Source organism: Saccopteryx leptura, chromosome 3 (genome assembly GCF_036850995.1).
Source record: "Saccopteryx leptura isolate mSacLep1 chromosome 3, mSacLep1_pri_phased_curated, whole genome shotgun sequence".
In the NCBI taxonomy this organism is placed as follows: Eukaryota; Metazoa; Chordata; class Mammalia; order Chiroptera; family Emballonuridae; genus Saccopteryx; species Saccopteryx leptura.
The window spans coordinates 99000510-99028485 of NC_089505.1; the positions used below are offsets into that span (position 1 = coordinate 99000510).

The following is a 27976-nucleotide window of genomic DNA, read 5'->3' on the forward strand; positions in this document are numbered from 1 at the left end:
GAGAGTGCTGCTATTTACCTGCTTTTCTCACGTCCTTTCCCAACTCTCTCTTCTCCCTCTTCTCCAAAAAAGTCACCACCACAATTGCAAGATAAAGAAATAATCATTTTATCGTGCATCAGACTATTTCATGGGGATGTCACAACGGCAAGGAGCCGAGTATAAAAATTGGAGGATGGGGTGGGGCAGCAGAGGGGCAGCAGCATCCAGAGCTGGGGCTTATCCAGCCCAAGGGTTCAGAGGACATCACCTTTGCCTGTGGCAAGATTAGTGAAGGTTTTGGACAGGACTTGGACTCCCAGGCCAGCTTCCAGAGTGGGTGGCTGTCAGGCCTGTGCTGATTCTTCCTCTATTTGGGACAGTTTGGAGGAAAGTGTGTCCAAGGAAGCTCTATTTTCCTGTGGCAGTGGATCCCTTTGGCGTTTGGGGTGCTGGTTGGTGGTGGTGGGCGGCTGGACAGAGGTTCCTAGAACCGAGTGTGCTTTACCAAGTTTACACCTTTCAGAATCCAAGAGGCTCAGCTTTGAGGAGCCCCCTGCCAGGGGGAAGGTAAGACCTATGAATAAGCACAGACCATCTTCGCTGCTTCTGGGGGCATTGCCCAACATACCAGCATGCAGCCTGGACCTATTATTCCCCTGGCTCAGGGGAAAGGACTTGGGGATGGGGGAAAGTGGCTCAGCCCTATCTCTGGAGGGGGAGGGGTCCCCAGTGCTTCTTTTGTCTGGGTCTGGCCTTTGCCAGTGAGGGATAGTATTTTCCCTGGCATTGAGCAGACAGCTGAACAGAACCCGCCAGAGAAGGAGGGAGCCCAGCTGGGCAGCTGTGGGGACACTTACTCGGTTCAGCTTTCATCCACATCAGAGCCTGCCTGCCCCAAGATTATCCCCACATTCAAATGTGGCTCCAGCATCTCACTTGGTTTTGGCCTTCTTGGATGGACATTGAGCAGAGAGCTTGGTTGGAGGCCAAGAGTATTGACCTCTTCATGAGGGAGCCAACACCAGGAGGCACAACCACCAGGTCTGGAGAGCTTCTATAGGCCAGAGCCCATATTCTCACTTCAGGGCTTTGAATTCAGACTTTGAACCTGGGCGCCTAAAGCATGGGGTCTGAGAATCTCCAGTGGGGCTCCCAGAGCTCAAGACCTGAAACTAGGAGCCTAAAGCCCCAGTGTGGGGGAAGCCTGAAGGCAGGGCTGGCAGCGGGGTTCTCTGGTGGTTGGGAGCCCACCCTAGAAGCAGCTGGTTCAAGCCATTTTTGTTGTGTGCTTGTCTTGCTCACAGAAGTCTGGACTAGACTCCTGATAGTTTGGTTGGTGTGCAGGGCCAGCCCCGGGCTTATAGTGCTGTCTCGGGACCTCTTCATTACCCATGGGACCCCGGGGCAAGAGTGCATTCCAGATGTCCACTTAGTCCAGGGGTCGGGAACCTTTTTGGCTGAGAGAGCCATGTACACCACATATTTTAAAATGTAATTCAGTGAGAGCCATACAATGACCCGTGTACGTTATGCATTGTCCAATAAAAATTTGGTGTTGCCCCGGAGGACAGCTGAGATTGGCTCCAGCCACCCGCAACCATGAACATGAGCGATAGGAAATGAATGGATTGTAATACATGAGAATGTTTTATATTATTAACGTTATTACTATTTTTTATTAAAGATTTGTCTGCGAGCCAGATGCAGCCATCAAAAGAGCCACATCTAGCTCGTGAGCCATAGGTTCCCGACCCCTGACCTAGTCCCTCAGAGCCTGCTCTGCCTTCAGGAACTGTGTGGGCTCTAGCCAGCCTGTGGCCTGTGCCTCCATCTGCCTTGTAGCCCCTCTTCCTCCAGCCAGAGGTCCCCCCACCCCCAAGGCTCAGACCCAAGAAGACCTGCAGTTTCTGGGCCTTTGGGTACAGGAGCCCAGGAAGAGCCGTGGCTGGAGGAATTTTGTGGCTCTGCCTCTGCATCTTGCTTGATCTGGGATTGCCCTCTCTGCTGCAAAACAGGCACAAGCATCCATCCCTGTCTTCTCTGTCATCCAGTGAAATGTGGTTGGGAGAGGGCTATTTTACGTGGCCCTTTCCTTTCTGTGTGAGCGGTTTCCATTCTCAGTTTCATGGAGGAGCAGCACTGAGGAGGAGATGCATGAGGGCATCACTGCAGAGGCCCAGCTGGGGTCTCTGGTCCAGGATGGCAGCTAGGCTCCTGCCTGGGGGGTCTAGGGAGTGGGGATTTTCCTCTCTGAGGGGAGGCCAGGCAGGTTGGGCTCCAGGGTGGGACTGTAGGCTTCTCTTGCCCTCATCTCACCTGCTTTTCCTGCTGAGAAGGTCCCACAGAAATTGAACCTTCAGCTGCTCTTGGAGGGCTAAAGTTAACCCTTTGCCCTTGACCTGGTATCTGCCCATTTCCTTTCCAGTGGGCTTGAGAAGACAAAGTTACCATGCTGAAGCTGCCAGGGGTCTGTGTGTATGTGTGTGGGTGCAACTTCCAGCAAAATGGCACCGATCTCCCCACTGTAGGGCCACCCCTTTCCTTAATGGCAGGGTCAGTAGGCACGTGGCTGTAACACTCCTGTTACCCTCCTCACATCTACAAGTAGAAAAATGGATACAGATAACAACTGAGTGGTCAGTAGCAGCCACATGTGGACAGCCAGAAGCATGAGTAAGGTCCCTTTGGTCAGTGGTAGCCACAAAGGCCCAGGCTTGAGGGAGACCCCAGTTGGTGCCCTTGGGGTCACCTGCCTGGTTTCAGTAATAAATAACATGAGGACCCAAAAACCAAACCAAAACAAAATATAACCAGTATCTTTTGGGGTAGATGGAAGGGTACTGTTTAAATTATTGGCCTTCCCCAGGCCACTAGGTGGTTGCTGGGCGTGGGCAGGTGGCAGTCACCGGCACGTGTGCAATTCTACCAGCCGCTGGCATTGCCGGCACTTGACGAAGCAGCACCAGTGGAACTTGCAGCTGCAGCGCTCGGCCAGCTCCACCTGTGCTGTGTGGAAGCCACGGCCGCAGCACAGCAGCTCACAGCCGTCGATGGCCTTGGATGTCTTGTTGCATGTGCGGCCCCTTGTGCCCAGCACGCCACTGCGCATGTCCTGCTCACAGAAGTCTGGGCTGGGCTCCAAGTACACCAGGTCCTCATCCGTGTGTGGCTTGAACTGCGCGTTGCGTGGTACCAGTGCCCTGGAGGAGCCCACACGGCGTGGCTCTACCTCGGTGGCGCCATCAAATTTCTCCTTCAGTGCGTGGCCCACCTGCCGGAAGGGCGGCACAGCTCGCCAGCATGTCTTCACCTCGCAGGAGCCTGACACCCCGTGGCACTTGCATTCCACCCGCATGTGTGTCAGGATGGCCTGCAAAGGGCGGGGAAGGGAGAGTGCCATCAGCATATGTCAGGGAGGCCAGGGAGGTTTGCTGGCAGCAGACGAGGGCATGGCTGGGGCATGCAGCAGAATGGAAGCAAGATGCACTGTCATGCTTCCTCTGTATTAGGCACCTGTTGTATGCTATGGTGGGCCAGGAAGCTGTGTTGGGGACAGTTTCTGCCCTTGGGACATTTGCAGTTGACAGGGGAGAGACATTTTAAAGGGCAGTGTCATATGAAATAGTAAATGACAAGTGACATGATAGGGAAGAACACAGCTGCATTGAATCTGCACAGGAACCTTGGTGAGTAGGTGTTGAGAAGGCAGATGGTATCAGAGTTGGCACATGATCTTTGTTGGACATAGAAGGATTCAAATCCTAGCTGTGCTACCTGTTAGGGGTGTGTGTGTGACAGAGAGATGGAGACACCTATACACATAAATACGTATGGATGGGGGGGACGTGTGACCATGCGGGGGGCCACTCCCACTGTCCCCCACCCTGCCGTCTGGTACCCCACTGGCCGACAGGAGGCATCTCTGAGTAGCATGTGGGTGGGAGAGTGTTTCAGGGACTTTGCCGAGCGCGCCCTGCCCCTGCGGTGATGGTGGCGGAAGACATGCCATGCTACCTTCCTGCCAGCCTCATTGTTGTGGAGGTTCATGAGGGCCCGGCTGGACGAGGCCCCCTTGCTTCTCTCCCGCACATCCACGAACGACTGTGAGAAGGCCACGCCGTAAGCGATGTTGTCTGAGCATCCTGACCACTGGAAGCCTGGGGGGCGGGGGCAGAAGGGGCCATGGGTGAGGGACGGCCAGGCCACTGCTCTCCCTCTCACACCTCAGCACCTCCTGCACTTACCCTGGGGGCTGACCCCATGCACTGTCCGGTCACAGCCGCACTTTTCCAGCTCCCCACTACTGCATGCCCTTGTCACTGCGAAGGCCACACCTGCTGAAGAGATGGCGTACACGAAGGCCGCCTCCCGAGTCCCTGTGGGTGGCAGAGGGAGGGCAGGGCTGGGTCCCAGTGCTCCTCCCTGCACCCTTCTTTTCAGAGGTGGGGGGTATATGGGACCTGAACGATGGCAGCCCACGGAGAAAGCAGGGCAGGCTAACTCCATGGGCCAGGAATGACACTGCTGGTGATTAGTCTCGTCACACGGATGCTAAGTACACTTGCTACATGCCTGGTCTTTACATGTGCTGAGCATTTCATCCTCACAGTGCCTGTGAAGTTAGTACCATCATCATCCCCGCTTTACAGAGCAATCACTCAACTTGTCCCTGGTCACAGTATGTGGGTGAGCAGGCAGACAGTCCAGCTTCATTGCTATTAGCTTTTGTGGGGTTACTGTTCCCACAACCCCTCCGGAATGCAAGTGATGTTCATGTCATTTTTGAGAGATAAGACAGGCCTAGAGTGGTGAACTGACTTACCAAGACTACAGAGCTGTGAAGGGGCAGACTGAACTGCCAGCCCAGGTCTTGCTTCCTCTAAAACCTGTGTTCTTTTTGTGTCTATTTCCCAGCCAGCCCCCACGGGCTCTGAGGGGTCCCCCAACCTTAGGATCCTGCCCCAGCCTTCCTGCTCCAGCTGGGCTCATTCCTGGTCTCTTTAACAGTAAATTGTCATCACAGTGGCCCCTACTGTACCTTGATCACTGCTGATGAGGGCGTGCACTCTTCCCTGGGTACCTTTCTCTGTGCCTCTTTCACAGATGGTGCAGTGCAGGTTTGGGGAAGGGAAGTGATTTGGTCCCAGTCACCCAGCTAGGAGTGATAGAATCAGGACTCAAACTCAGGTCTGTCTGCCTCTGGGCCTGTTCTTTCCCTTCTGCCCATGACTTTTCAGTGGTTCTATTTTGGTGCCTGCCCTTGCCCCCCTGCCTGAATGGGTGTTTTTATCCTCCTAGGAACTGTGCCTCAAGGGGTGTAGCTTCTGTGGAGCCTCTTTCTGGGGGTGTGGGTGGTGGGAGGGAGTGTGTATGTGTGTGTGTGTGTGTGTGTGTAGTGCAAGTGTGGTGCATGTGTGCACGGCTGGCTGGGAGTGTGACCAGACAGGCCCAGCTCCTCTCCTGGGCCCTGTGAGGGCCTCTGTGTGCCCGTGACTGTCCTTCTGTCTCTTGCTGGAGTGTCTGTGTCCGCAGGAGTGGAGGGGGCAGGTTTTGGCCCCGTGGTTGGCAATTACCTCTGCGACACCCAGGCCTGTGCTCTCGGCTGCCCTGGGGAGCAGTCGCCGTGGTCAGACAGAAACAATCACCTCCTCTGTGCCCGTGTCTATGGACAGGCAGCAGAAAAAGCTGAGCTGGGGTGGGGGCAGTTCAGGCCCTGGTGGCTCAGGATGCCCTGTTCTTGGTTCGGCCCTTGAACTGGAAATACTGCCCACCACCCACTCACCACTGCCCAGCCTCTGCCCTGGGCTGGCCATTTTGGGCCGGCCGGCATCAGGGGCCTTGGCTGGGGCCATGGGGGCCTCGACAGCCTGAGATGGAATCCTCTCCAATTTAATCGAGGTTAATAGCAGGATCATGTTGGTTGGTTTTGTGCTGTGGCCACGCAAAGAGAGACAACTTTAGTTTCTGGTATTTCTGGTATTTCCAGGCCTGAACCAGCACAATTCTTTGCCCCAAAGACCAAGGGGGAAGGGAAAGCAGGAGATAGGGCCTTGGGCCCCAGCTTCTGGCCTGGCATGGTCCATTCTCCCTTGCTTCTCCGGGCTCTCAGGCAGCCCTGGCCCACGCCAAGCTCTGGCCTCACCTCCTTCCTTGAGTGATTGTGGCCCTGGGAGCAAGTTGCCCAGGGAGACCTCTGTCTCATTCCCCAAACCAACACCTATCTGCCAGGATTCTGGGTCCTCCTTGCCCTAGCTTTGAGAACAAAGATGCATGGTTTTCCCCACTTGGGAGTGGGCCTGAAGGAAGAGATTCTGGAAGGAAGATAATAATAAAAAGAGCTAAAATGCCTGACCTGTGATGGCGCAGTGGATAAAGTGTCCACCTGGAACACTGAGGCTGCCAGTTCGAAACCCTGGGCTTGTCTAGTCAAGGCACATATGGGAGTTGATGCTTCCTGCCCCCCCCCCTTGCTCTCTCTCTGTCTCTTTCTCCTCACTAAAATAAATAAATTTTTTAAAAAATGAGCTAAAGCTTATAGAGTGCTTACTCTGTGCTGGGCATCCTCTCAGTGCTTTCCATAATGTATATACAACCCTATGAAATAGAGACTTTTAAGCCTCATTTTACAGATGAGAAAACTGTGGCACTGAGTGGGGAAACAGCTTGTCTAAAAAGACCCAGCTGGGAAGTGGTGGAACCAAATTCGAACTCAGGCAGCCTGGCTCCAGAGTTTTCAATCTTGACATTATCCCACCCACCTCATGGCCAAAGCCCCTAGGAATATACGTGCAGCCCTTCTCTGCCCACCTCCCATGTTTGAAGCCAAGAAGGTCTTCCTTAGGTTTACCCTAAATCTCACATGTTGTAGGACAAGTCCAGTTCCTTTTGTGGGTTCTTTACTTGAGGATGGTGAGCAGTTGACCTCTGTGCTTAGCATAGGAGGCCCCAGGAGGCCTGGAGAATGTGGCCAAGCTACCATGCTCCTAAAGCTGATGTTGGCTCCTCCAGCTTTTTCTTTTTTCTTTCTTTTTTTTTTTAAGTGGGAGAAGGGGAGATAGTGAGATAGACTTCCCACATGCACCCTGACCAGGATCCACCTGGCAACCCTGTCTTGGGCTGATGCTCAAATACTGAGCTATTTTTAGTGCCTGAGGCCAATGCTCAAACCAATCAAGCCACTGGCTAGGGGCGGGGGGAAGAGGGCGGGGGAGAGAAGCAGATGGTTGCTTGTCCTGTGTGCCCTGACCAGGAACTGAACCCAGGATGTCCATAAGCTGAGTCGACCTTCTATGCACTGAGCCACCAGCCAAGGCCTCTCTAGTTTTTTCTAACTGACCCTGCATCCCAGCCCTTTGACTCTGTTGTTTTGGCCCCTCTTGGCTCCTCCACTCTGCTTGGGTGCCCGGGCTAGAGCCTTGCTCACTAGTGGGGCACCTGGCAGAGACCACTGAGAGAGAAAGATTGTGGTGCGCTTGAAAGTATAGCAGAAGGGAGTTCCCTAGCCACGTGGTAGATAACTGCTCCCTGGTCAGGGTTTTGCCTGTTCCAACTGCAAGAGAAAGACAGTCCTGGCTTTGTCCTCCTGGGACAGCAGAGCTGAGGAAAGCAGGACTCTAAGGTGCCAGCAGCCGCCCTGCAACCTCTGCCTTTTCCATAGAGCCATCTGCCTGTCCCACACCCAACTTCTTCCTGCTATTTCTCCTTCCCAGGGCACCTCCTTTGCCAGCTCCTGGTCTAAATCCTATGTGTCCTCTGTGTCCTGCCTCAGTGCCATCTTTTTGAAGGTGCTAAGGCTGCCTGGAGCTGGGAATTCAGAGTTCAGCAATAGCTCTCCTTTCTGAGGGTGCCGGGGCCTTTGCATATGCTATTAAGGCTCACAACAACCTTAATAACCTGCTCTCTCCAGCTCTGCTCTATGGAGGAACAACTGAGGCTCAGTGGCTTCTCTGGGGGACCTAGGCCAGTCCATGGCCAAGACAGAACTGGAACAAGTCCTGTCTGACTGAAGGCCAGTGCTTTTCTGAACACATCACATATGACATCTCTCCCAGATGTTAGAAGGAAGTACATTCTAGCAAGAAGGAATGTTTGGAGGAGAACCGGGTGAGGCTGAGTTGGGCTGGAAAGGAAGCCATGGGCATGGTGATGCCCTGAGTACCAGGCAAGGTTCCTAGTAGAAGTTCCATCCCCAGATTAAATCATGTGCTTCCAAAGCAGATTTAGTGGGAATCGTAAGAAGGGGGGAGGACAGGCTCAGTCTCTGAGAGACATCATTCCTCGTTCTCTCCCTATCCTTGCCCCCGGCCTGCCTTTCCAGTTTCATCTGCTCTTTTATCTGCAAAAGCTCATCTTTTCTTGAAATCAACCTGTGTCTGAGTCCTGGTTCTAGCACCTTCAGGAAGCCTCTCTGGATTTAAGAGACGATGTAGGAGTAAAGGCTTTGGAGCTGGACAAAGCTGTGTTAAGACTCTTACTAGTGCTTTGACCTTCCTCTCTCAGCCTCAGTTCCCCAATTTGAACATGGGGAAATCCTGCTGGCCGGCAGGCAAGACCCTAGTGCTTCTGCATATCTCTCCCACCACCAAGGATTCACCCCACTGGCCTGCCTGCCCCTTGCAATCAGGATCGGGTCGCAGACCGTTTCATCTTTTAAGTGTCTTGTGTGTTTGGTCTCTGCAGTCGAACAGAAGCTCCTGGGACCAGGCTGTCCCTCATACTTATCTAATCCCCAGCACCCAGCACAGGGCTGGCACAGCATGGATCCCTCACAGCTGCTTGGAGATGGGTGGGGCTGGGCGAGAGCGGGGATTGCTCACCAGGCAGGCCTGAGATCGAGTCCTGGCGCTGCCACTTCCTAGATGTGTGATTTCAGTTTTCTTGTCCATTGAATGGGGCTGATAATAGAACTGACCTCATCATGTGGTTCTGGAAATCTAATGAGGTAAAGTAGGGAACCTGCTTAGTCTAGTCCTTGGCACTTAGTAGGCGCTCAAGAGTAGCTATTATGAGACTTACTGTTGGGTGATTAATGCCACTTTATTCATTTAGTAACAAATATCAGTGGGGCATGTATGCTCGGAGGGCTAGTCAGTTGACCATGTCTTTGCCGTTGGGCTAAAACACTTTCTTAGGGAAGACTCTTCCTTTGCCGCCCCAAACGTTTATCGACCGCCTGCTGTGAGCTAGGCCCTATACTCTGCACTAGGGGTACCGAGGTGAGAGATGAATTTGTCCTCAAGGAACTCCCAGTGTCAGCATGTCTCAGGGGCTAAGACGCCACCCCTGCCCCCAGCCTGTAAATTATCTGATGGCACCAAGTGGTTTTGGATCTTCTCTTCGCTAAGGCCAGTGCACCGCATCCCTTCCCAACCATGGCAGCCAGAGCCCGAAGGGGCCTCAAGGCTCCCTGTGTCCCCTTTATCAGGACAGAAACTTGATCAAGCTCCCAGAGTGAGGGGCAAAGAGGCAGGGGGAGGCCCTGGTGTTGTCCACAGATGAAGGGAAGCAGGAGGAGAGGCATCTGCATAGCCCTTCCCACGTCTCCCTGTCCCACTCAGGCCAGCTACGCTGAGACCAATCCCCCTCCAACCCCATGCACCCTGCTTACGGCCACCTCCAACGTCCTGGCCTTCCCTCCCATCTTCAAACTCTTTTCATCCACTCAACACATACTTATCAGTTATCTACGATGTGCAGGTGCTGCTCTAGGCACTGGCATGAAGCAGCGACTGAAGGCACAGAGTCCATTCCACATCTGGCCCTTCATGCCTGCTTAGCCAAGAATTGCCACCCATCTGCCCCCGTTCCTGTCTTCCTCAGGTGCCAATTTTACCAAATTTCTGGTAGATTTTCAGCCTAGAGCACACATGGCCCTGACTTGCATATTGTCTTCACCGGTGACTATGTTCTCACCATCTGGTCTTGCCTCAATAGGACAGAGGCAGGGTGGCTTCCACTACGTGGGGGTGGGCAGAGTACAAAGTTGGAGGCTGTGAGGCCCCAGGCAATAAGAGAGCCCGAGGAGGGTCTCTGTGGGAGCCAGTTAGCCCTACAGGCATCATCTTTTTGAATCCTGATGAGTCCTGGAAGGGAGGTTGGTTCTAGGATTGTCCCACTTTACAAGGACAGAAGGACCTTACCCAAGATGTCACAGCCAAGAGATGGCAGGTCCCAGACCTGGGTGTGTTACCACTCTCTGCTTGCTGAGCCCCTTTATCAGCTGGGAAACCAGAATAATACTACACACTTGCAGAGTCAGAAACTGGAAAGGCCGGCCGGGGGCAGCACACGGGAGGCCCTCAGCAAGCGGGGTTTCCTGGCTCCGAGGGTGAGCTGTTAGCTTTGGCCTCTTCCGTGTCTGAGGTCATAACCCCAGCCAGGCAGCTCATGAATGCAGTAACTGGCCAAGCCCCCCAATTCCCAAAGCTGGGGGCTGAGAGGGAGACCTGCCCAGACCGGCTGCTGCTGCTGCTGCTGCCGCCGCCGCCGCCAAAAACGACAGCAGCTGGTGATGACGGACGGTTCTTCTTGGGGCAGGGTCTACACCACTAAGGGCTGCCATGCATTACGTCACTGAATCCTCATGACAACCCTATGAGGTAAGCGCACCTGCCGGTCTCACTAACAGGTGAGGATGCCGGGCTAGGAGGACTGAAGTCACTGCTGAAGGTCATGGTCACCACGCCCTCCCTCCGCCTGCCTCATCAACCCCTGCACCGTCTGAGAGTAGTGCTTTGGCCTCGACATGGACAAGTCCCTTCTCTTGTTCAGTGGAAACAAATGAAGACTTTTCCAAGAGGAAAAATCAGGAAGAAAATGAAAAATACATAAGTGCGGAGATGGATGGAGGAGAAAATAGACTCCTTCAAACACGACTGCCTGGTGTGGTCAGCTCGAGGGAAGGGCACCTTGACTCAGCTCTGAGGGGACTGGACGCTTAACCAAACCACTCTGGCCATAATCCGGAGCAGGTCCCAGCTCGGCCCGGTAGGATTCTCAGTGTCTTCCCAAACTTGCTGAGCCAGCACTGGGCCCCTCCTTCGTTCCTGTCTCAAGCACAGCTGAGGAATGGGGTCCCTCGCTGGCTTCAGGCCAGCACTGACCCACACCTGCCTTTCTTTGCCCTGTCTAGTCCTTGCCCTGACTTGTTTCCTGTCATTGGAAGACATCCACTGACTGTTTCCTGCATGCCAGGCTCTGCCACATGCTGGGAAACAGGTAAACGTGATGTCATCCTTACCTTGAAAGAGCTCAAGTTTTAGGGATGGGGGAGTCGGGTGGGGGACAGGCATTACAGTTCCGTCTAAACAGTGTAATGAAAGCCCTGTGCACACAAGTGGTTTAGATAAAAGTGTGCATGTGTGTTTTTAGAGAAACTGATAAGGCAAATGGGTTAACATGTGAACAGTTGGTGAATCTAGGTAAAGAATATATACACACACACACACACACATATATATATATGTGGAAACTCCTTGTACTATTTTTGCAACTTTTCTGTAAGTTTGAAATGATTTCAAAGCAAACCAAAGAAGGGAAAACCCCCAGCACGAACAAAAGAGCTTGAGCCCAGAGGAAAAAGCGAGCACCTGCTGTGGGGAGCTGGGGAGACTGGAGGAGGGGCCCGCTGAGTGGCACAGAAAGAAGGCTGGGGAGATGGGGGGGAGGACACAGCATGTGCAAAGACCTGGGGGTCTGAAAGGGCCTGGCATGTGAAACTGGCTGATCTACCCACCAGTCCACCCAAAACACCAAACAGCTACTGCGTAAGAGAGGTTTCCCACACTCAGCATCTGTAATCTGAACACAGTTTCTGGGCCTCATCAAACAGGCAGCCCTGGCACCTCAGCAGTGGGACCATTGTCCCGGGAAATCCTCCGCTACTAGGCCGCTCACCGGGTCTCAGCTTCTTCTCTGGAGCAGCAATGTGTAGTCATGCCAAGCATGATCGTGCCTTTTTGGCCTCTGCCAGCTCCCAGGAGAATGGCTTCCAAATTTCTATCACAGTTGGTTTCCAACAACATCCAAACGGTTTGCCACAAGCCCAGCAGCCCTAGCTGTCCAGGGCCACAGGTGCCAAGACAAAGGTTGGCCCAGGCAATGCTTTCCTGCTGCCTGAGCAAGTCATAGGGCCCCATCCACTGCTGGTGGCTCCGGAGTGTCAGTTTCATGCTCAGGAAGTAGAAAAAGAGGCAGCTGGTTTAGAGCACTTCCTCGAGGGCAGAGGCTTGACCTGGTGACCTTTCAAGGAGCCTTCCAGATAGTTGTATGGAACATTCTCTATGTCCTGGACCACCTTCCTTTGGCTTAATGCCTTCTCAGATTTCTGGTCTCAGCTGAAGGCTTACCTTCTTGGGAATGTTTTCTCTAAGCCCCAGTCCTGGTCAGAGGAGGGGTTTACCCTTGTGCTCCCAAGACTCCCATGTCGCCTCCATGACAGCGTTTTTCTCATCGAGGGTAAGAGCAACACCCTGGAGCTGGATTGCCTGGGCTTGAGTCCTGGCTCTTCCACCTTCTAGTTCTGTGACTCTGGGCAAGTTACTTAACCTTCGTGTGCCTCAGTTTCTTTTGTAACTTGAAGGCCTATCCCAAAAGGCCAGGTGAGTTAAAATACTTTGAACAGTGTCTGGTCCCTAGTTAGTGTTATCAGTGTGCAAGCCACTATCCCTACTAAGCTGCAGTTGTCAACTGAGAGCTCAAGAAGACAGGAGCTGGTGCTTTTCGTCCCTGAGTCTCAGGGCCGAGCATGGCGAAGCTCTCAATTTGGGTCATCAGAGGTACAGATGACTGAGACGGACTCACATACGAGAGGCTGAGTGCTCAGGCAAAACAGCACCGGGCTGGGGGGTCTGGAGCCCAGGTCTCAATTCTGATTCTGCTGTACACCCTCAGTGGAGCCCCTTTCTGAGCCTCGATTTCCTCCTCTGTAATACCGGGCTGAAGACGCTGCGCACTGCCGAGTGCTGCCTAGCACAAAGCACAGCAGCCCCCTCTGATGGCCCTCCCACCTCGAGCTCCCGCCACCGGATCACACTGCCCTCAAGGTCCATCCGTCGGCACCCTACGCCCTCGCTGGAGCAAGGTGCTGTTTACGCTTGATAAACGACCGAATCATCTGGCCACTAATGAGCATATCATTCCCCACCCAAAAATGGTAATCCCTTCTGGGGTCCCCCGGCAGAGAGTCCACCCCGGCGCTGCTGGTCCCCGGCACCCCCTCGAGCCCTTCCCTCACCTTGCGTCACCACCTTGCCGAAGACAGGCAGGGAGTCGAGCGTGGAGCAGTTCCAGCGCCGGTTGCGGAACTGGTACTGGCACTCCTCGATGGCGAGCTGTGCTCCGCGGCGCACAGAGTCCATCACCTCCAGGTTCCGCTTGCACATCTGCACCTGCCTCTGGATCAGGCCCTTGAGCTTCTCGCATGTCTCCTCCTCCGAGATGCTCCCCACCGAGGACAGCTTGGCCAGGTACCTGGGGAGAGGATGTGGGGGGGCGGGGCGGAATGTGAGGCAGGGCCCTGTCCCTCCTCTGTCCACTCCCAGGACGAGGCCATGCCCAGCCCGGGTCTCTGGCAACCGACTTGTCTCAGTGTAGGTTCTGGCTGTCAGCTTCTTCCGAGTCCAGTGACAGGCCCTCTTGTCCAGCTCTTGGGGCCTGAGGGGAGAAGTCCTATCTTACACAAGAAGGCCTCCGCCTCAAGTTGGCCAAAGCAGGCAAAACCCACGTGGGTCCCTCCCGGCCTGGGAGGCTCCTGCACCAGGGTCTGTGCTGTGCTGTTACCTCAGCCCCTGGGCGCCCACTCTGCCCATGCCCTCTAGCCGAGAGTCACTGTCTGCACTGTCTTTCCCACCCCCAGGCAGTGACCTCACTGACCTAAGCCCATCTTCTGGTTGCAAAGCCAGGATTCTCCCTGCCAGCCACATCCTGGGGCCACCAGCTAGGGACCAGCATCGGGGCTACAGCACTTGGGGGTGGGACAATAGGGGCTAGGGGAGAGGGGGTGGCAGGTAAAAGAGTATTCAAAATCCAAGCATGCCATGCTCTGCCCTCAGCCCCTTGGGTTTTTACAGTGTGTAGATGGGGTGCCAATGCTGAGGGGGTCCCCTCGGATTATGGCAAGGATCATGATCTAGATGAGATCATTTATGTCAAGAAGCTCTGAGACCAGGCACATGTGGGGAGAAGGGGCTTTAATGTGTCCCTTTTCAGTGGAGGATATCAGAAAGTACTACTCTTCATTGAACACCTACTATGTGATGTGCTTGGTGGCAGGCCCTGCATCCTTGCCCCAAGTCTATGAGGGGGTAATTACTATGCCCATTGTATGGATGCCAGAATGAAGGCTGCAAGGGTGATGTGCCCAAGGTGACATAGATAGCAAGTGCCAGAGCCGATCCTCAAACTCCTTCAGACTCCAAAGGCCTTCCTCTTGTCTGTCCTTCACAGCCATAAGGGGCCTCGGGAAGGCTCTCCCTCGTCTAATGACAGACACTTTGTGACCTGAGCCAGGAGGCAAGGGAGTAGGAAGCGAGACACAAAAATGCTCACTGGGTTGGGGAAAGGCCCTGTGAGGAAGAAGTGATCCCTCTCTCAAGGTAAGAAGAAGTGTATTAACTGAGCAACTACTGAGTGCCAGTTATGTTTTGGAGAGGCAAAGTGACTAGCTCAAGGTTACCCGGTTTGTAAGGGTGGACCTGGATTAAAATCCAGGTCTGGATCTCTCCATGACTTGGGCTGTAATTGCCGCCCCGCAGCCTCCCCCACCACCGGGTGTCCCTGGCACACAGTAGGTGTACGAATGGTAGCCTAATGGAGGAGCGAGAGTTGCTGGCGACTCTGGAAGACCTCCTCTCCTTTCCCTTTCCTACTGCTCAGTGAGAGATGCACCTTCTCACTTCCCAGGGCTGGGCAGCCTGGGCCTGCCTTCTGGGTTCTTGGGGGAACAGCAGAGCCCAGAGAACCACAGACTTAAGGAATGTACCTGGCCCGGCATCCGGTTCAGACCCCTCATTTTACAGGTGAGCACAGAGAGGCACAGGGGCCTTCCCACTGTCTCCCAGGAGGAAACTCCGCCTTAGCCACACAGACCCAGGGCTCTGAACAAGACAGTGAGTGTCCTTCCTCCTCCAACTCTACAGTGAACCAGGACCCCTCCCCCCAAGGGGCTTGGCCAGCAAACCTGGTCAGGGGAGCTTCCTGGGTGTGTGTGTGAAGATGCTACTGCATTTTATAAGGAAATCTGCACAAATTTCTTGTCCAAAGAAGATTCAAGGGGGGGAAGGTGGCCATTTCTGGGACTCAGTTTTCTCATCTGTAATGTGGGGAAGATACTACTGGTTCTGGCTAAGTCAGGAACTGTTGTCAGAGGCAAAAGCGATCTTGTATGTGAAAGATAGATGGTCTGACACAAGGCTGAGGCAATAGGGCAGGAGTTCAACTGTTGGCTGGATGAGGCAGTGAATGAACGAATAGAGAGACCAAATAGAACAGTACAAGAAAAGCTCTATTAAAATATGGGAAATGTTTATGATGGTCATAAAGAACTGAGCGAGGGGGCTAAGTATATTTTATGTACATACATTACTGTACTTGGCCTCTCAGCAAGACAGCAGACTCTCATTTTATAGAGGAGGAAACTGAGGCACAGGTTAAGCAATTTGCCTCGTGTGCAAAATCACACAGATAGTAAGACATGGAGGTAGGACTCGAACCTGGTTTTGCCTGACTGCAAAGCCGCTGGTAGAGACATCGTGGCTCAAGGACTAGAAGTGACACCAGTGGGCAGAAACTGCAGGGAGTTGGACTGGCTCAACCTAAGGCCGGCAGCCAAGGTGCCGCTGGCAGGCTGCCTGTAGTAGCTGAGCTCTCCATTGCTGGAGGTGTGCAAGCGGCCATTGAATTCTATTGGTCAGGCACATGGGTCGGGCCAGAGCAATGGTTCTCAAACCAAAAGACTGCCCGTGCATTTGTGGCTTTGTTGAAAGCACAGGTGCCTGGGCCCCACTCCAGGTGGGCATCTGGGCTTTTAACATGTTCCCAGGAGCAGCTGTGAAGCCAGGTTGGCACTGGCCTGGTCAGCACTTGAGGAGAAGCTCTTGGGTAACCACTGGAGGGGTGTCTCCTTCTAAGGATTCTGGGACCCACTTTCCTCCTCATCGCAGCGTCAGCCCCCTGCTATGGGGTCTGTCTGAGCCTGACTTCATCCACAAGTGGAGATAATGGTTCTTGTCCCAGAGGGTCACTGTGAGAAATTAATGTGACTTAATGTGGCTGGTGCACCTGGCTGTGAGCTGGGCATATTGTGGGCGTGCCGTGACAGTGAGGATCTCACCCTTCCCTGGCAGCACAGGTGAGTGGGAGGTGGGTGGTCTCGAACTAAGGCAGTCCAACCTCCACTTGCCTCTCGGGACCTAGCAGATGCACAGAGACTGGTAGTGTCCTGGCAGAAGTCTGAGCCTCTCAGAGGGACACAGGGAGGGAAGATGGCTGAGGGACAGGAGAGGGTGCATCTGGAAGGCAAGGGGGCCACTTGGCTCTTCAGTGCTGCCTGAATGCTCCCCGGCCAGCTGAGAGAGGGGGGCCCCCATGGAGCTAATCCACCTGGTGCTCTTATCCTGCAGGGGGCGCCAACAGCCCAGGTACTGGCTATGGGCCAGGTTTATGTGAGGCCACCTGTGAGGGGACAAGAAGTTGGACCTCAAGTTGGATTCTTTCCTGCTCAGACTCAGGGTTGGCCTCTTGGAGAAGGGTGGGGACCCCTATGTCCTATGTGACATGGAGGCACAGAATTGGCCTGTCCCCATCTCAATCTGTGTTCCCTCTGTGTCTAGCTAAGGAACCTAGTTGGACTATGTTGGGTCCTGGCTTCTGGTGAAGGGAAGTGTTCAAGGGCAGGGGTTCTCTGGGCAGGGGGAGGAGGATAGGGAGGAGAAGCTGAGCCACCAGCCCACTGGGTGACCTTAGAGAAGTCCCTGCCCCTCTTGGAACCTGTGTCCTCATGGGTACAGTAAACCAATGGGTCTGTGTGGCCATTCCCACTGTCAGAGTCGCCATCCCTCCTTCTAACAGACTGGGATGGGGGGGTCCCAAGCCTCAAAGGCCTCCTAGATCCATGCCAGGCTGATAGATGGAGCTCTTGGCATTGAATGAGGAATGAGACGACTGGAGGGGCCTCCTACCCCAGAGCTCAACGAGGGGAGATGGGCTGAAATAATAGTAGTAGGGATGTAGGGGTGAGCTGCCGGGCTGCCAGGGCCGTGAGTCACTGGGACAGCTTCCAGGAAGAAGCGGAGAAACCTCTTCCGCTGAGGAACGTCCCTGCCCCCACGGCTGGCACCAATGCCCACTACCCCCAGCCTTTATCTGGCCCAACAGCTGTCCCCCTCCATGCCACGGGAGGCACAGCGCGACACAGGAGGCACACCCTGGTTCTCCCAGAGCCCAGGGTCTTGTCTGGGAAGGGTGGGGTGCCAGAGCTGGAAATGGAGTTAGAAATGGGGTGGAGAGAGTGAGGAACCTGGGTATCACAGGCTCTCCCCTGCGTTGCTTGCTTATTCTGGTATCCTTCGGGTGTCTGGCCTCGTTTTACAGATGCATGAACTGAGGCCTGAGGAGGTGGAGTGACTTCCCCAAGGTCACACAGCTAGTGAGTGGCAAAGCTTGGAATGCAAATCCAGCTCTGGTTGGGGACTCTCCTTTGTACCCTGGTTATGGATCTGTCCTGTTTGACAGCTGCAGGGGGCTCATGCCACCCTTGGTGTCATGTCCAGCCTGGGGTTCCCTCGGTGCCTAACACGGTGTAGCACATAGAAAATGCTTAATAAAATCTTGCAGCATGAACAGAGGGCACTGTCCTGACTAGGTCCCCTCTGCCCACCTCCTGGCAGAGTACTCAGGATGGGTAAGAATGGTGTGTGTGGGGGTAGGGAACAGCAATAGGGGTGGCTTTTGCCTTTCAGTCTGCTGAGGGCCTGGAGACCCTTAGGGGTTAGGCCCACCTGGTCCTGGGGACCTCAGGAATCTCCTCTCTGCATCCCAAGGTAGCTCAACCTTTCCCCCAGAGACACACATGCCTCTTGCTGACCCTGGAGCTGGGTTGGGCTCAAACGTCAACTGGAGGAGACAGAGGGCCTGAGCATGATCAGTCTGGGCTGCTGCCGGGCTGGGCCGGCCAGTGGAGGGCCTCGACCATCCCCGCTTCTCCTCCCATCCTAGTTGCATTGCCCCAGTTTAGGCTTCTTCCTGCCACTGCTGAGTACAGGCTTAGCAATTTGCCACCTGCTGCCTCGGCCACCCAGGACTCTAGCCACAGCCGTGCCATCGATCAGGTTACCCCACCAGCCCAGAGCGCCCCGGCTGCCGCTGCCAGCCAGCTTGTGCCCCGTCTTCTCAAATGGGGGCTGTGGGTCCTTCAGGCCCCTCCCAGGAGGCCCTCCCCGCGCCCGGCCCGTGCCTGCAGCCTGCCGGGCTGGAGGGCCCTGGCCCTGCCAGGGAGATCAGATCCTCTCAGCCACCTGCTGTTTTCATTAGAAACTAAAATTAGCTGGGCTTGTCCCAAGCTTTTCCAGGTTTGCTTGCCTTTTTTTTTTTTTTTTTTATTTAAAAAAATACATATATACAAATTCCTAGAGGAAAATCCACACCTCTCAGACTCCTCCTCGGTTCTTACTCTGCGCGTCCAGAGGACAGGAGACGGGAAATAGCTGGAGCGTTTGGGAGGCCAGGCAGATCAGTGTCGCGGGTCCTGGCCCTGAGGGTGTCCAGGTGGGGGCTGGGATGCCGGCCCAGGCCGCTCTGCCCCCTCCCTCTGGCCTCCCTGCCTGCTTGGGCCACATTTAGAGCCTCCTCAGGAGCGGTTCTGCCTGTGACACCAGGGAGGAGGAAGGCCAAGTGGGAGGAGGAGCCCGAAGGGAACGCAGAGCCTGTCGAGCAGTGAGCCACCTTGGGCGACACGGGGCCGGGTGAAAGCGAGGGCGACAGGGTCCATCCAGGACTGTGTTCTCGCAGGGGGTGGGGAGTACCTGGCTCCCTGAGGTCCCTACCACACCTCCCAGCTGTTCAGACCTTTGACCATTTCTGTACCCGTGGTCTTAGGATCCTGCTGTCCTCTCCCCCGTGGTGTCCCTCCCTGTCCCTGAGACTCTTATCCCTCAGCACGGTAGGCAGTGTGGCGCATTGTGCAAGGGAGACGGACAGACTGGGTCAGGATCTCATCTCTGTGCTACCTGAGGCAAGTTAGTGCACATGGCTGAGCCTCAGTGTTTTCATCTAGAGAATAAGGAGAGGAGTAGTCCTTACTTATCTCAGGAGGCTTAAATGAATTAAATGTTCACATAGTGGGCACTCTGCCCCTATTGGCAACATTACTACCTTATCGTCATTATTAGGATGTTTACCACCGTCATAATCATTGTCACCACCATCTCAAAGCCTCTTCATAGCCCCTTGAGCTACACCCCCTGCTGGACCTCAGACCGGTTCTCCCCATTTGTCCCCTTTGCTTGGCTCTGTCAGCTCTCTTAGACCTGGGTTCCCAGCACTTTTTTTTTTCCAGCTGAGCACACTTAGGGGAGGACACACTGTCATCGGAATAGTGGGTCACTTCAGCCTCACCCCCAGCTGCAGACTTCTGACAGAATCTCCAGACAGAGTATGCAGAGTGGGGGGAGGGTGTTTTCCGTATGCTTCTGGCCCGTCAGATGGATCCTTCAGGGACCATGAGTATGAGACATGGCATGTGGGGTGGGGAAATGGTGCTGGAGAAGACCAGGAGCTGGGGACACTGAGGTGAGGAGAGCAGGGATAGCAGGTATCCAGGACATGCTCAGGTATGCTCAGGGGACTTGGAAACCATTTGTGGGCCTGGATGACTGGAAGAGAGGCACCTTACGTCCCCTGTCACTTGTGCCCTTCAAACAGTAGTCACTTGCTTTCATATTCCTTGTTGTATCCGTTCAGGGTTGGCCGGGTGGGTATTATCCCCCACATTTTACAGATGAGAAAACTGAGGCTCAGAGACATGTGTCCAGGGCCATGCAGCCAGTCGGGGGTGATCAGGATTTGAAAACAGGTCATTCTGGCTCCTAAGCCTGGGCTGGCTGATCAGGCTCCAAGGATGGCCCAGGGTACCAAAAAGGCATGATGGTTTGTCATCAACGGACAATGGCCGGAGGAAGGTGGCTTCATTCTTCCACTGATGAGTCTTTCCAGAACTATAGTGAAGGTGTCTGGGGTACTTTAAAGAGCAAGGGGTCCTGGGGAGGGAGCTGTCTCAGTGGTTGTGTGGCTGCCTGGACAGTGTCTGGGCATCTGGTCTTTGCAGCTTTTGGGGCCACGAAAGGAGTTGCTACGCCTGGAGGCACTGCCGGTAAGGAAGGGCCAACTTTGGAGATACTCACAGTGGGTGTGGGGTAGTGGGTGCTGCCCAGTTTTAGCAAAACTCTAAAGTCCTCAATGCCCAGGCCCAGTTCTCTTTGCTCCGAGTGCATTTCCCCCTTTGGGGGGAGGGCGACGGCCTCCTCTGGAGCCCAGGTCCCCACTCCCGCACCTAGGGTACTAGTGCCCTTCTTTCTGTCTCCTGGGATCCCCAGCTCCCTCTCCTTCTCATCTTCAGAAGATTCAGCACCCCCACTTTCTGTCTCTTGGCTTCCCAGCTTCCTCCCATCATTTCCACTACCGTGCTGTCCCATCTCCCCACATTTCATTCCCATGTATGTAGGCTCCATGTCTCCTACTTCCGGTCTGGGTGATGGTCCTGCCATTTTCCATCTCACAGTATTTGTTCCCAGGGGAGGGGCTGGCTGACCCAGGGCCAGGAAGTTGCCACTCGGACCTAAGCCTGCATGACCTCAGAGCTATGCCAGAAGGTAAGACTTTTCCTCCTCTCCCTGGGTGCGTGTGCTTGTGGGGGTGAGTGGCCGTCAAGTTTAGGGCACTTTCTGACCTCGCCTTGCCCTCTAATTTGCCAGCACAGAGTTTCTCCCTCGTAAAGAACCCCCTACCGGTTGTCCCAATTGCCTTTCCTGTCCTTGTAGCCACTGAACTGTTGAACTGTCCTCCCTCGTTCCACCGAGGGAGCCCTGGGGGTAGGGGTGCGGAGGGATGGGTGAAACCCCAGCTGAGCTGTCCAGCGCTGGCTTCCTGGAGTGTAGCTCGAGCTCTGGTAGCTCCAGGCTTCTAGTAAGTTCCTTGGCCTTGGTGGATCCCTTTTAAAAGCTCACTCCTGGGAGACCCTGTGGCCAAAGTCATGCCCACATCCTTACAGGGCAGATGAGAACATGTTTGGTTCCTTCCTTGCTCCAGTTGCTCACCACCTCTAGCAGAGAATGAATGGCTAGGGGTGTGGGCTGCAGGTCAGCTTCCATCACTGCAGGGAAAGTCCTGGGGACACTGGAGAGCTGGGGTGGAGTTCCAGCCCTACCACTAATATGCTACGGGATCCCCAGTGCCTAGCACAGAGCCTGATGGAATAGGTCTTGACAAATAAGTGTTAGCCAGGACTGAGTGGGGCTCAGCAGGCATTCCCCTGCCTGGAGGCTCAGTGTCCTGGGAAGAAGTTGAGCTGATTATCTTTGAGAGTCCCTTTCACCCTGATGGCTGCGATTCCATCCTTTATGCCTGGGGTGCCAGCACAGCTGGGCATCCTTGACTCAAGAGGGACACTTTGCGGTCTCCATCTCTTGGGGAAGAGTTCCTGGGACCCGATCCTGTATGACAGGACTTGTGTGTGAGCAGAGTGAGAAACAGTGTCTACAAGGACCACTCGGAGTCCCAGCAGAAAAGAGGCCCCTCTGGTCTCATAAGCAATTTCCTGCTGCTTCTAACGGGCTCTCCAGGGTCCCCCCTGAGCTGGGAGCTGTCAGGAGGGTCTCCCCTCCCCGTACACATCCCTCCCTCTTTCCACCCACATCCCTCCCCCTCTCTTCTCAGATCAGGTCCCCGCCACCGCGGGGGTTCTGACTTGGTCAGGGAACTTTTCGAGTTTGGTCTCAAGTTTGTCAGGAGATGGGGGAGGTGGAGAGGGGTTTGGATGGGGAAGGGGAGCTGGTGGGGTCACGGCAGGGAGCGAGCCTTCTCCTGAGTTTGGCTGAATCACAGAAGAAGTGGTTCAGGACTCAGAGATAAAACCTGGTGACTCCTGCAGAAATCTGGACAGCAACCATGGGGTTGTAGCTTGGCCTTCCAGCTGAGTGCCGTGCAAACCAGTGGAGGCTCTTGCAAGCTTGCTTGGAGTGGGGGTGACTGGGGGGGCAATGGCATGCAGCTGTCACCTCCATTAGTGGTTCCCTGGCCAACTGTGCCAGGTCGGCTCAGCCTAAGCCCTTCTCTCCAGAGGGAGGGACAAGAAGAGGAGACTTGGTGCGAATGCTCAGCTTTCCAAACGCACCCACAGGGCCTGAGTTGGGCGAGTTTCAACAGGTTTGGGGAGCACTGTCTTGTCAGATGCTTGCTGAGTTGCTCAATTGCTAATCCAGGGTTGAGGGAAGAAAGTCAAGCCATAGCAGACAGCTGGGTTGTGACTGCCGCCTGAGCAAACCCCTCGGGCAGAGCCTGGTCCCGGGGCCCTGCGATGGAGGGTGAGGGGGAGACAGTGTTCAGGCTGGCTCTCAGGGGTGTGCCCTAGCTGGGGAGCTGAGGCCAGAGCTGCAGATCTGCTGGGTAACTGCCACACTTCCTGACACCCACTTTGGCACTTCATAGCCTCACCTGAGACTCAGGGAAGTGGAGCGGAACCCTTCTCCTACTTGAGGTCTCTGAAGATAGGGCACCATTTGACCACAACTTAAAACCCTCTGGAGTCAACAAGCCCTCCCTTCTTATATCCATCAAATACTGGCTGAGCGCTGACTGCACTTCAGACGTGTGTCAGGCACTCTGAGGGTGCCGCGAGGTGTCTATGCCACAGCCTCAGCCCTCAGCTGTTTACATCCTTGTAGAAGAAGCCACACTGCTGGATGATAGCTGTGTGTAATACAGAATCATTCTGTAGGCAGGGGCTTAAAAACTAGGAGATCTGGTTATGTGAAAGAAATTCAAGTTCAAGTCCTGCTTTTCATTTTCAGAATGTTCCTGGGGAAGTCGCCGCAACTCTGGACCTCTGAAGTGGGACTGAAAAGAATGCTCTCCTTCCTCCGAACAAGGGAGGGGGACCGGTGATGTGGTTCTAATAGGGCAGTGGGTGTGAAAGTGCTTCGTAAACCGCTGATTCTCAACCACGGGTGATTCTGCCCCGCTGGTGACAGTTTTGGTTGTCGCCTGAGGGGGGTTCTACTGGCATCTAGTGGGTGCTGCTAAATATCCTACAATGCACAAGACAGACCCAACATATCAATGGGGGGGGGGGGGAATGTGAGAAATCCTGGTATAAGCCACAAAGGGCTGCAGGTGTGTTAGTGATGGTGATTCAGTGCCCTGAGCCACTCAAGGATTCGGAAGGGAGAGGGGTTGTTTCGTTTTTAGCTGGGGGCCAGAGGGATCCTACCTGGGGGGAGACAGGCCACACCTTTACCTGTGAGGCTGGCACTGGCATCTGGGCTGGCTCTGCCCACACCTGGCCCAGCGAGTGTGCCTCGAGTGCCAGGCCTCACTCTGCCTGTGGCCAAGGGAGTTCCACAGCCCGCCGGGCGAGCAGATGCACGGGAGCTTGGCTGGGAGAGGCACACCTGTGGGAAGTCAGACCCTGCGAGGAACATGATGCCTCGCCCAGTGGCACCGACGGGGCTCTCCCAGCAACAACTCCCTGGGCCAGCAGGATCTGCCTGTGAGCCATGCTGGGCCTCCCTCACTCTGTGAGGCTCTCGTAGGGGCCCTGGTTGAAGAACAGGCAGGCAGCAACCTGAAATCCCACCTGTGCGACATGTGGAAGAGCACAGGATCTGGACAGGATAGTTTGGAGGTGAATGGGGCTTGGGAGCAGCAGCTCAAAGACCTGCCCTCTCCATCACCCCTGTAAGCAGGAACACGACTCCCCCATCTCACTGACAACAGCCCTTAGTTTCCGGCAGCAGCCATGGCCGCTGTTTTCCTTGGTGTGCCTGGCACTGGGCTCAAACGGTACGTGCGTGGCCTCTCTCTTGCCTCACAACCCACTGAGGGTGGGTACTGTTTTAGAGATGAGAAACGTGAGGCTCAGAGAAGTTGAGTAACCTGTCCAAAGGTCACTCAGCTGGTCAGTGGCAGAACTAGAATGAAACTGTGGGCGATCTGTGGTCCTGGCGGCCCAGTTCCTAGCCACTCTGCTGGACTGTCTTTGAGTGCAGCGCAGACCCCCTGCCCTTGCTTCTGCTGGGCCTCTGCTGGGACCCTGGCTCAGGATACCACCGCCTTCCTCCAGGAGATCCATAATATCGAAACCTTAGCTTACTTATTCTCTAACTCTTCCCAGTACTTCCATTTGGGGTTCAGAGCAGTCGCTGAGGATTGCAGCCCCGAGGATGGAGGAGGCCCACCCAAGGTTACCCAACATGTGGGGCACAGATGGGACTGGAACCCCAGTCTTCCAATTCCCAGCACAGCCTCGGTGCCTGGGAGAACATTCGGAGACGGTTCTGAGCCCACGTCTGCGGCAGAGTCCACTGATGGATTGGGTTCATCTACCCATCCATCCCTCCCTCAGTGGTGGGAGCGGCCACAAGCTGTCAACTCGCTCAGGGTGCCAGACGCAAGTCTAATCAACAGCTTCCAGCTTCTCTGGGCTTGCCCAGGCCTCAGGCTGCGGGCCTTCCCAGCTCCAGACTTCGTCCTGTCCAACAGCTGCACGCAGCGGGACACCTGGCCTCCCTGCCAGGCCACCCGCCCTTCTGAGACAACAGACAGCACCGGCTCTGGCACCAGGACAGCCCGCCGCCCTGGACTGGAGCTTGAGTCCAGGTACTAGACGCGGAGTGGACAGCCAGGACTTGCCTCTCTTAGAGCCCTGCCAGCCATCCCCTCGGGGCCAGACGTCCAGTGTGGCTCACACTTGAAAAGACACAGTGCCAGCCACCGTGCCTGCCTGCCTGAAGCTTTTCCTTTTAGAGGCAGCTTTTGAATCAGATCTTTATGCCATTTACTAGCTAGGTGACTTTGGGCAGTTACCTCTGTGATCCCCAATTTTCTCATCTGTGAAATGGGATTCAGATGTTGTCAGGGTTTAGGCAGGGGTCCCCAAACTTTTTACACAGGGGGCCAGTTCACTGTCCCTCAGGCCGTTGGAGGGCCGCCACATACAGTGCTCCTCTCACTGACCACCAATGAAAGAGGTGCCCCTTCCAGAAGTGCGGCAGGGGGCTGGATAAATGGCCTCAGGGGGCCGCATGTGGCCTGCGGACCGTAGTTTGGGGATGCCTGGTTTAGAGAGTACAGTGGGAACTATTATAATTATTATTTTTATTGTCATGATTCTAACCTCCAGGCCAAGTCCCCCGCTCCGGGACTGCGCCAGCTCACACTTAACCCTTTCCTCTGCCAGCAGCAGCATGTATACTGCCCCGCCCATTTGTGGTTTTGCTTTTATCTTGTCTTTCTCCCTACACCCCAAGCTCCTTGAAGTCCACGCTGTGACACAGGTTTCCTCCAGAGCTGACTAGTCCCTAGCCTGGGGACGGAGGGTGACAAATGCAAGGCAAAGTCCCAGTCTTGGATGTGCCCAGAGATCTCTTCTCTATCACAGCCTCTCCGGGTGGGTAGAATCCTCGGGAGTTTCTATTTCTTCTGCCTCGGACTGAGCAGAGACCCTTGGCTTGAAGCCCGAAGCCCAGGGTGGCGCAGGAGTGAGCGGGGTCATCCAGAGACTGCTCCGTGGCAACCTGAACCATCACCATCGCAGAGAACAGGTTTGCCAACCTTGCTTCTCCCTCTCGGCCGCCCTCTCACCCCCACCCCCCACGGCGCCAGCACAAGAACTGAGCTGTCGGAATTCCCCATGGTTTGCATGACCCTAAGCTCGGCTGGGATTATGGACTTGGATGGGACACCACCTGGGCCACACTGGCTCAACTTTGGGACGGCTCCGGAGAAAGGGGTATATCTCTGCCTGGGAGTCAAAGCACCTGGGTTCAGTTCTTAGCTCTGAGTTTGGGCAAGTAGCTTCCCCTCCTGGGGCCTCAGTTTCCTCATCTGCAAATTGAGCCCAAACACTGGATGCTCTTGAAGGACTTTGCACTGTGGATGTCATTCTCTTCCCTGAAGGCTCGGGGCAGAGCCTGGAATTGCCACTTCTCTCTCCGCCCTTTTCATGGCCCTCTGCTGGGGGTCAGACCCAGTCAGTCCCCACTTTTCCTGATGATCACACTCACTGTGGAGACCCAGCTCTGAACCAATGCTTTTCAGAGTCAGCTTCAGGGACCCCAGACTCCTGCAAGTCCAAGTCAGCCCTCTGCTCAGCTTTTTGATTCATAACCCACTCAAGGGGTTGGCCTGCAGGGTATAGGGGGCAGTGGGAGGAGGTGGTGATACCCTGGATTCTGTACTCTGTGACACTGCCCATGAAGTGCTAATCAAATTAAGTGTCCAAGAAAAACAAAAGCTCTGCAGCCACTTCAGGCGGCCTCAAAGTCCTCGCTCCCAACAGCTGGGAGAATTCCACATCACGTCTGTCCCCAAGCCCTGGGTGGCTCGGACCCCAATGAACACTCTCCTTCCAGCCTGCAGGGCCCCCACTGGCCACAATGACTTCATAGCAACAGCCATTGGACACTCGGGGCAATTTCATGGGAGATATTTGTTCTTTGGTCTTGATGCAGAGAGAATTTTTTCCTCTCCTGCTGTCTCCATGGAAACCCCAGCTACACTGTTGGCTAACCCCCTTCCCACCTCATGCTTTTCAGATCAATATTGGAGCTTGGCTGCCTACTGGCTGCCCACTGAGGATGGGGGCAGTGCTCTGGGCCAGGGTTAAGCCTGGAGCCTGGGAGTAGTCACTGAGGGGGGATGGAGAAGGAGCCCAGGGTCCTTTTGCTTCCCTGTGGACTCACCCAAGCTCATCCCTTTAGAATCCCCCCATACCTCCCAGCCAACCTTCTGTCCCTTCACAAGGATACCCCTGAGTCAGGTCCTCCTCAAAGAGAAAAAGACAGGTCACCAGCAGTCACCACCCATCTCTCCTTAGGCGAGGCACCGAGAGGTGGGGGGGAGGCTGTTGTCCACTTTAAGGGCTAGACAGAGTTTCTTTCTGCCCCAGGGAGAACCAAAGCCGGCGAGCGCCAGCCACAGGCTCTCGGAGGCCATTAGTCCCGGTCCCTTCTCTCCTTCTATCCCTGGCTCCTGTCCCCCAAGCAGAAACAGGTCCCTGCACGCCTCCTCCAGCCCAGCCCGCAGCGCGGCGCAGCTCGGCGCGGGGAGCTCGCTCCTGGACGTCTCAGGATTAACCTGTTACTATATCCCCGGAGTTCCTTCCCATAATGGGCTTCCTTGGTGACCTGTCAGCCCCGCCTGGGCTGTGTCCTGCGCCCGACATCCCATTCCGGCGGCCGCCCTGCTCTCGCACCCCTTGCGCTCTCTGGTGCCCCGGGTCGCCTATGGGTGCGGACGCCGCCGCCACCCCTGGGCTCGTAGCCGGACCAGGCAGAAGGGGTGTCCAGAGGGAGGCCCGGGTAGCGGAGAGCGCGAGCGAGCCTCGCGTCCCGCAGCCAAGACACCTGCCGGGCACCCCCGTGCCCGCTGTCCCGCCCCTCCTGGCCCCTGCAGGAACAGCCAGGTCCCGGCCCGACTTACAGCCAGTTGCTCGCCGCGGCCGAGAAGACGGCGAAGACGAGGAGGCGCAGCGAACGCAGGCAGGAGCGGGGACTCATGGTGCTGCTGCGGGCGCCCGGCCCTGGGCAGCGGCTGCGGCCGCGGGGGGCCTCCCGTCGGGGCGGCAGGTGGGTACCCCGAGGGTGGGCTTGGGCGCGGGGCCGGGCGCGGGCCGGGGCGCGCGCGGCGGGGCTCTGCCTCCGTGCCTGCCGGCAGCCCTGCCCGCTGCTGCGCCCGCTGCCCGGCGCGGACCAGACTGTCAGCGCCGCCCAAGAGCCGGGATGCG

At 55.5% G+C, this 27976-nt stretch overlaps 1 protein-coding gene across 1 annotated transcript; it reads right to left on the reverse strand.

Moving 5' to 3' along the window:
* Positions 1-92: 92 nt before the first annotated feature.
* WNT4 (Wnt family member 4) lies at positions 93-27976 on the reverse strand. The gene is made up of 5 exons (XM_066375367.1): positions 27673-27976; positions 13217-13452; positions 4227-4358; positions 3997-4139; positions 93-3352 (listed from the first exon to the last, which is right to left on the reverse strand). The coding sequence occupies exons 1-5, from the start codon at positions 27747-27749 to the stop codon at positions 2885-2887; spliced, it is 1056 nt and encodes a 351-aa protein (XP_066231464.1). The 5' UTR covers positions 27750-27976; the 3' UTR covers positions 93-2884.

Coding starts and splice junctions, on each gene's coding strand:
- WNT4 (XM_066375367.1), bottom strand. CDS start 27,749: ATGAGTCCCCGCTCCTGCCTGCGTTCGCTGCGCCTCCTCGTCTTCGCC. Junction 4,359..13,216: donor CGGCAAGGTGGTGACGCAAG/GTGAGGGAAGGG, acceptor TGCCACCCACAG/GGACTCGGGAGGCGGCCTTC. Junction 3,353..3,996: donor ACAATGAGGCTGGCAGGAAG/GTAGCATGGCAT, acceptor CGCCCTTTGCAG/GCCATCCTGACACACATGCG.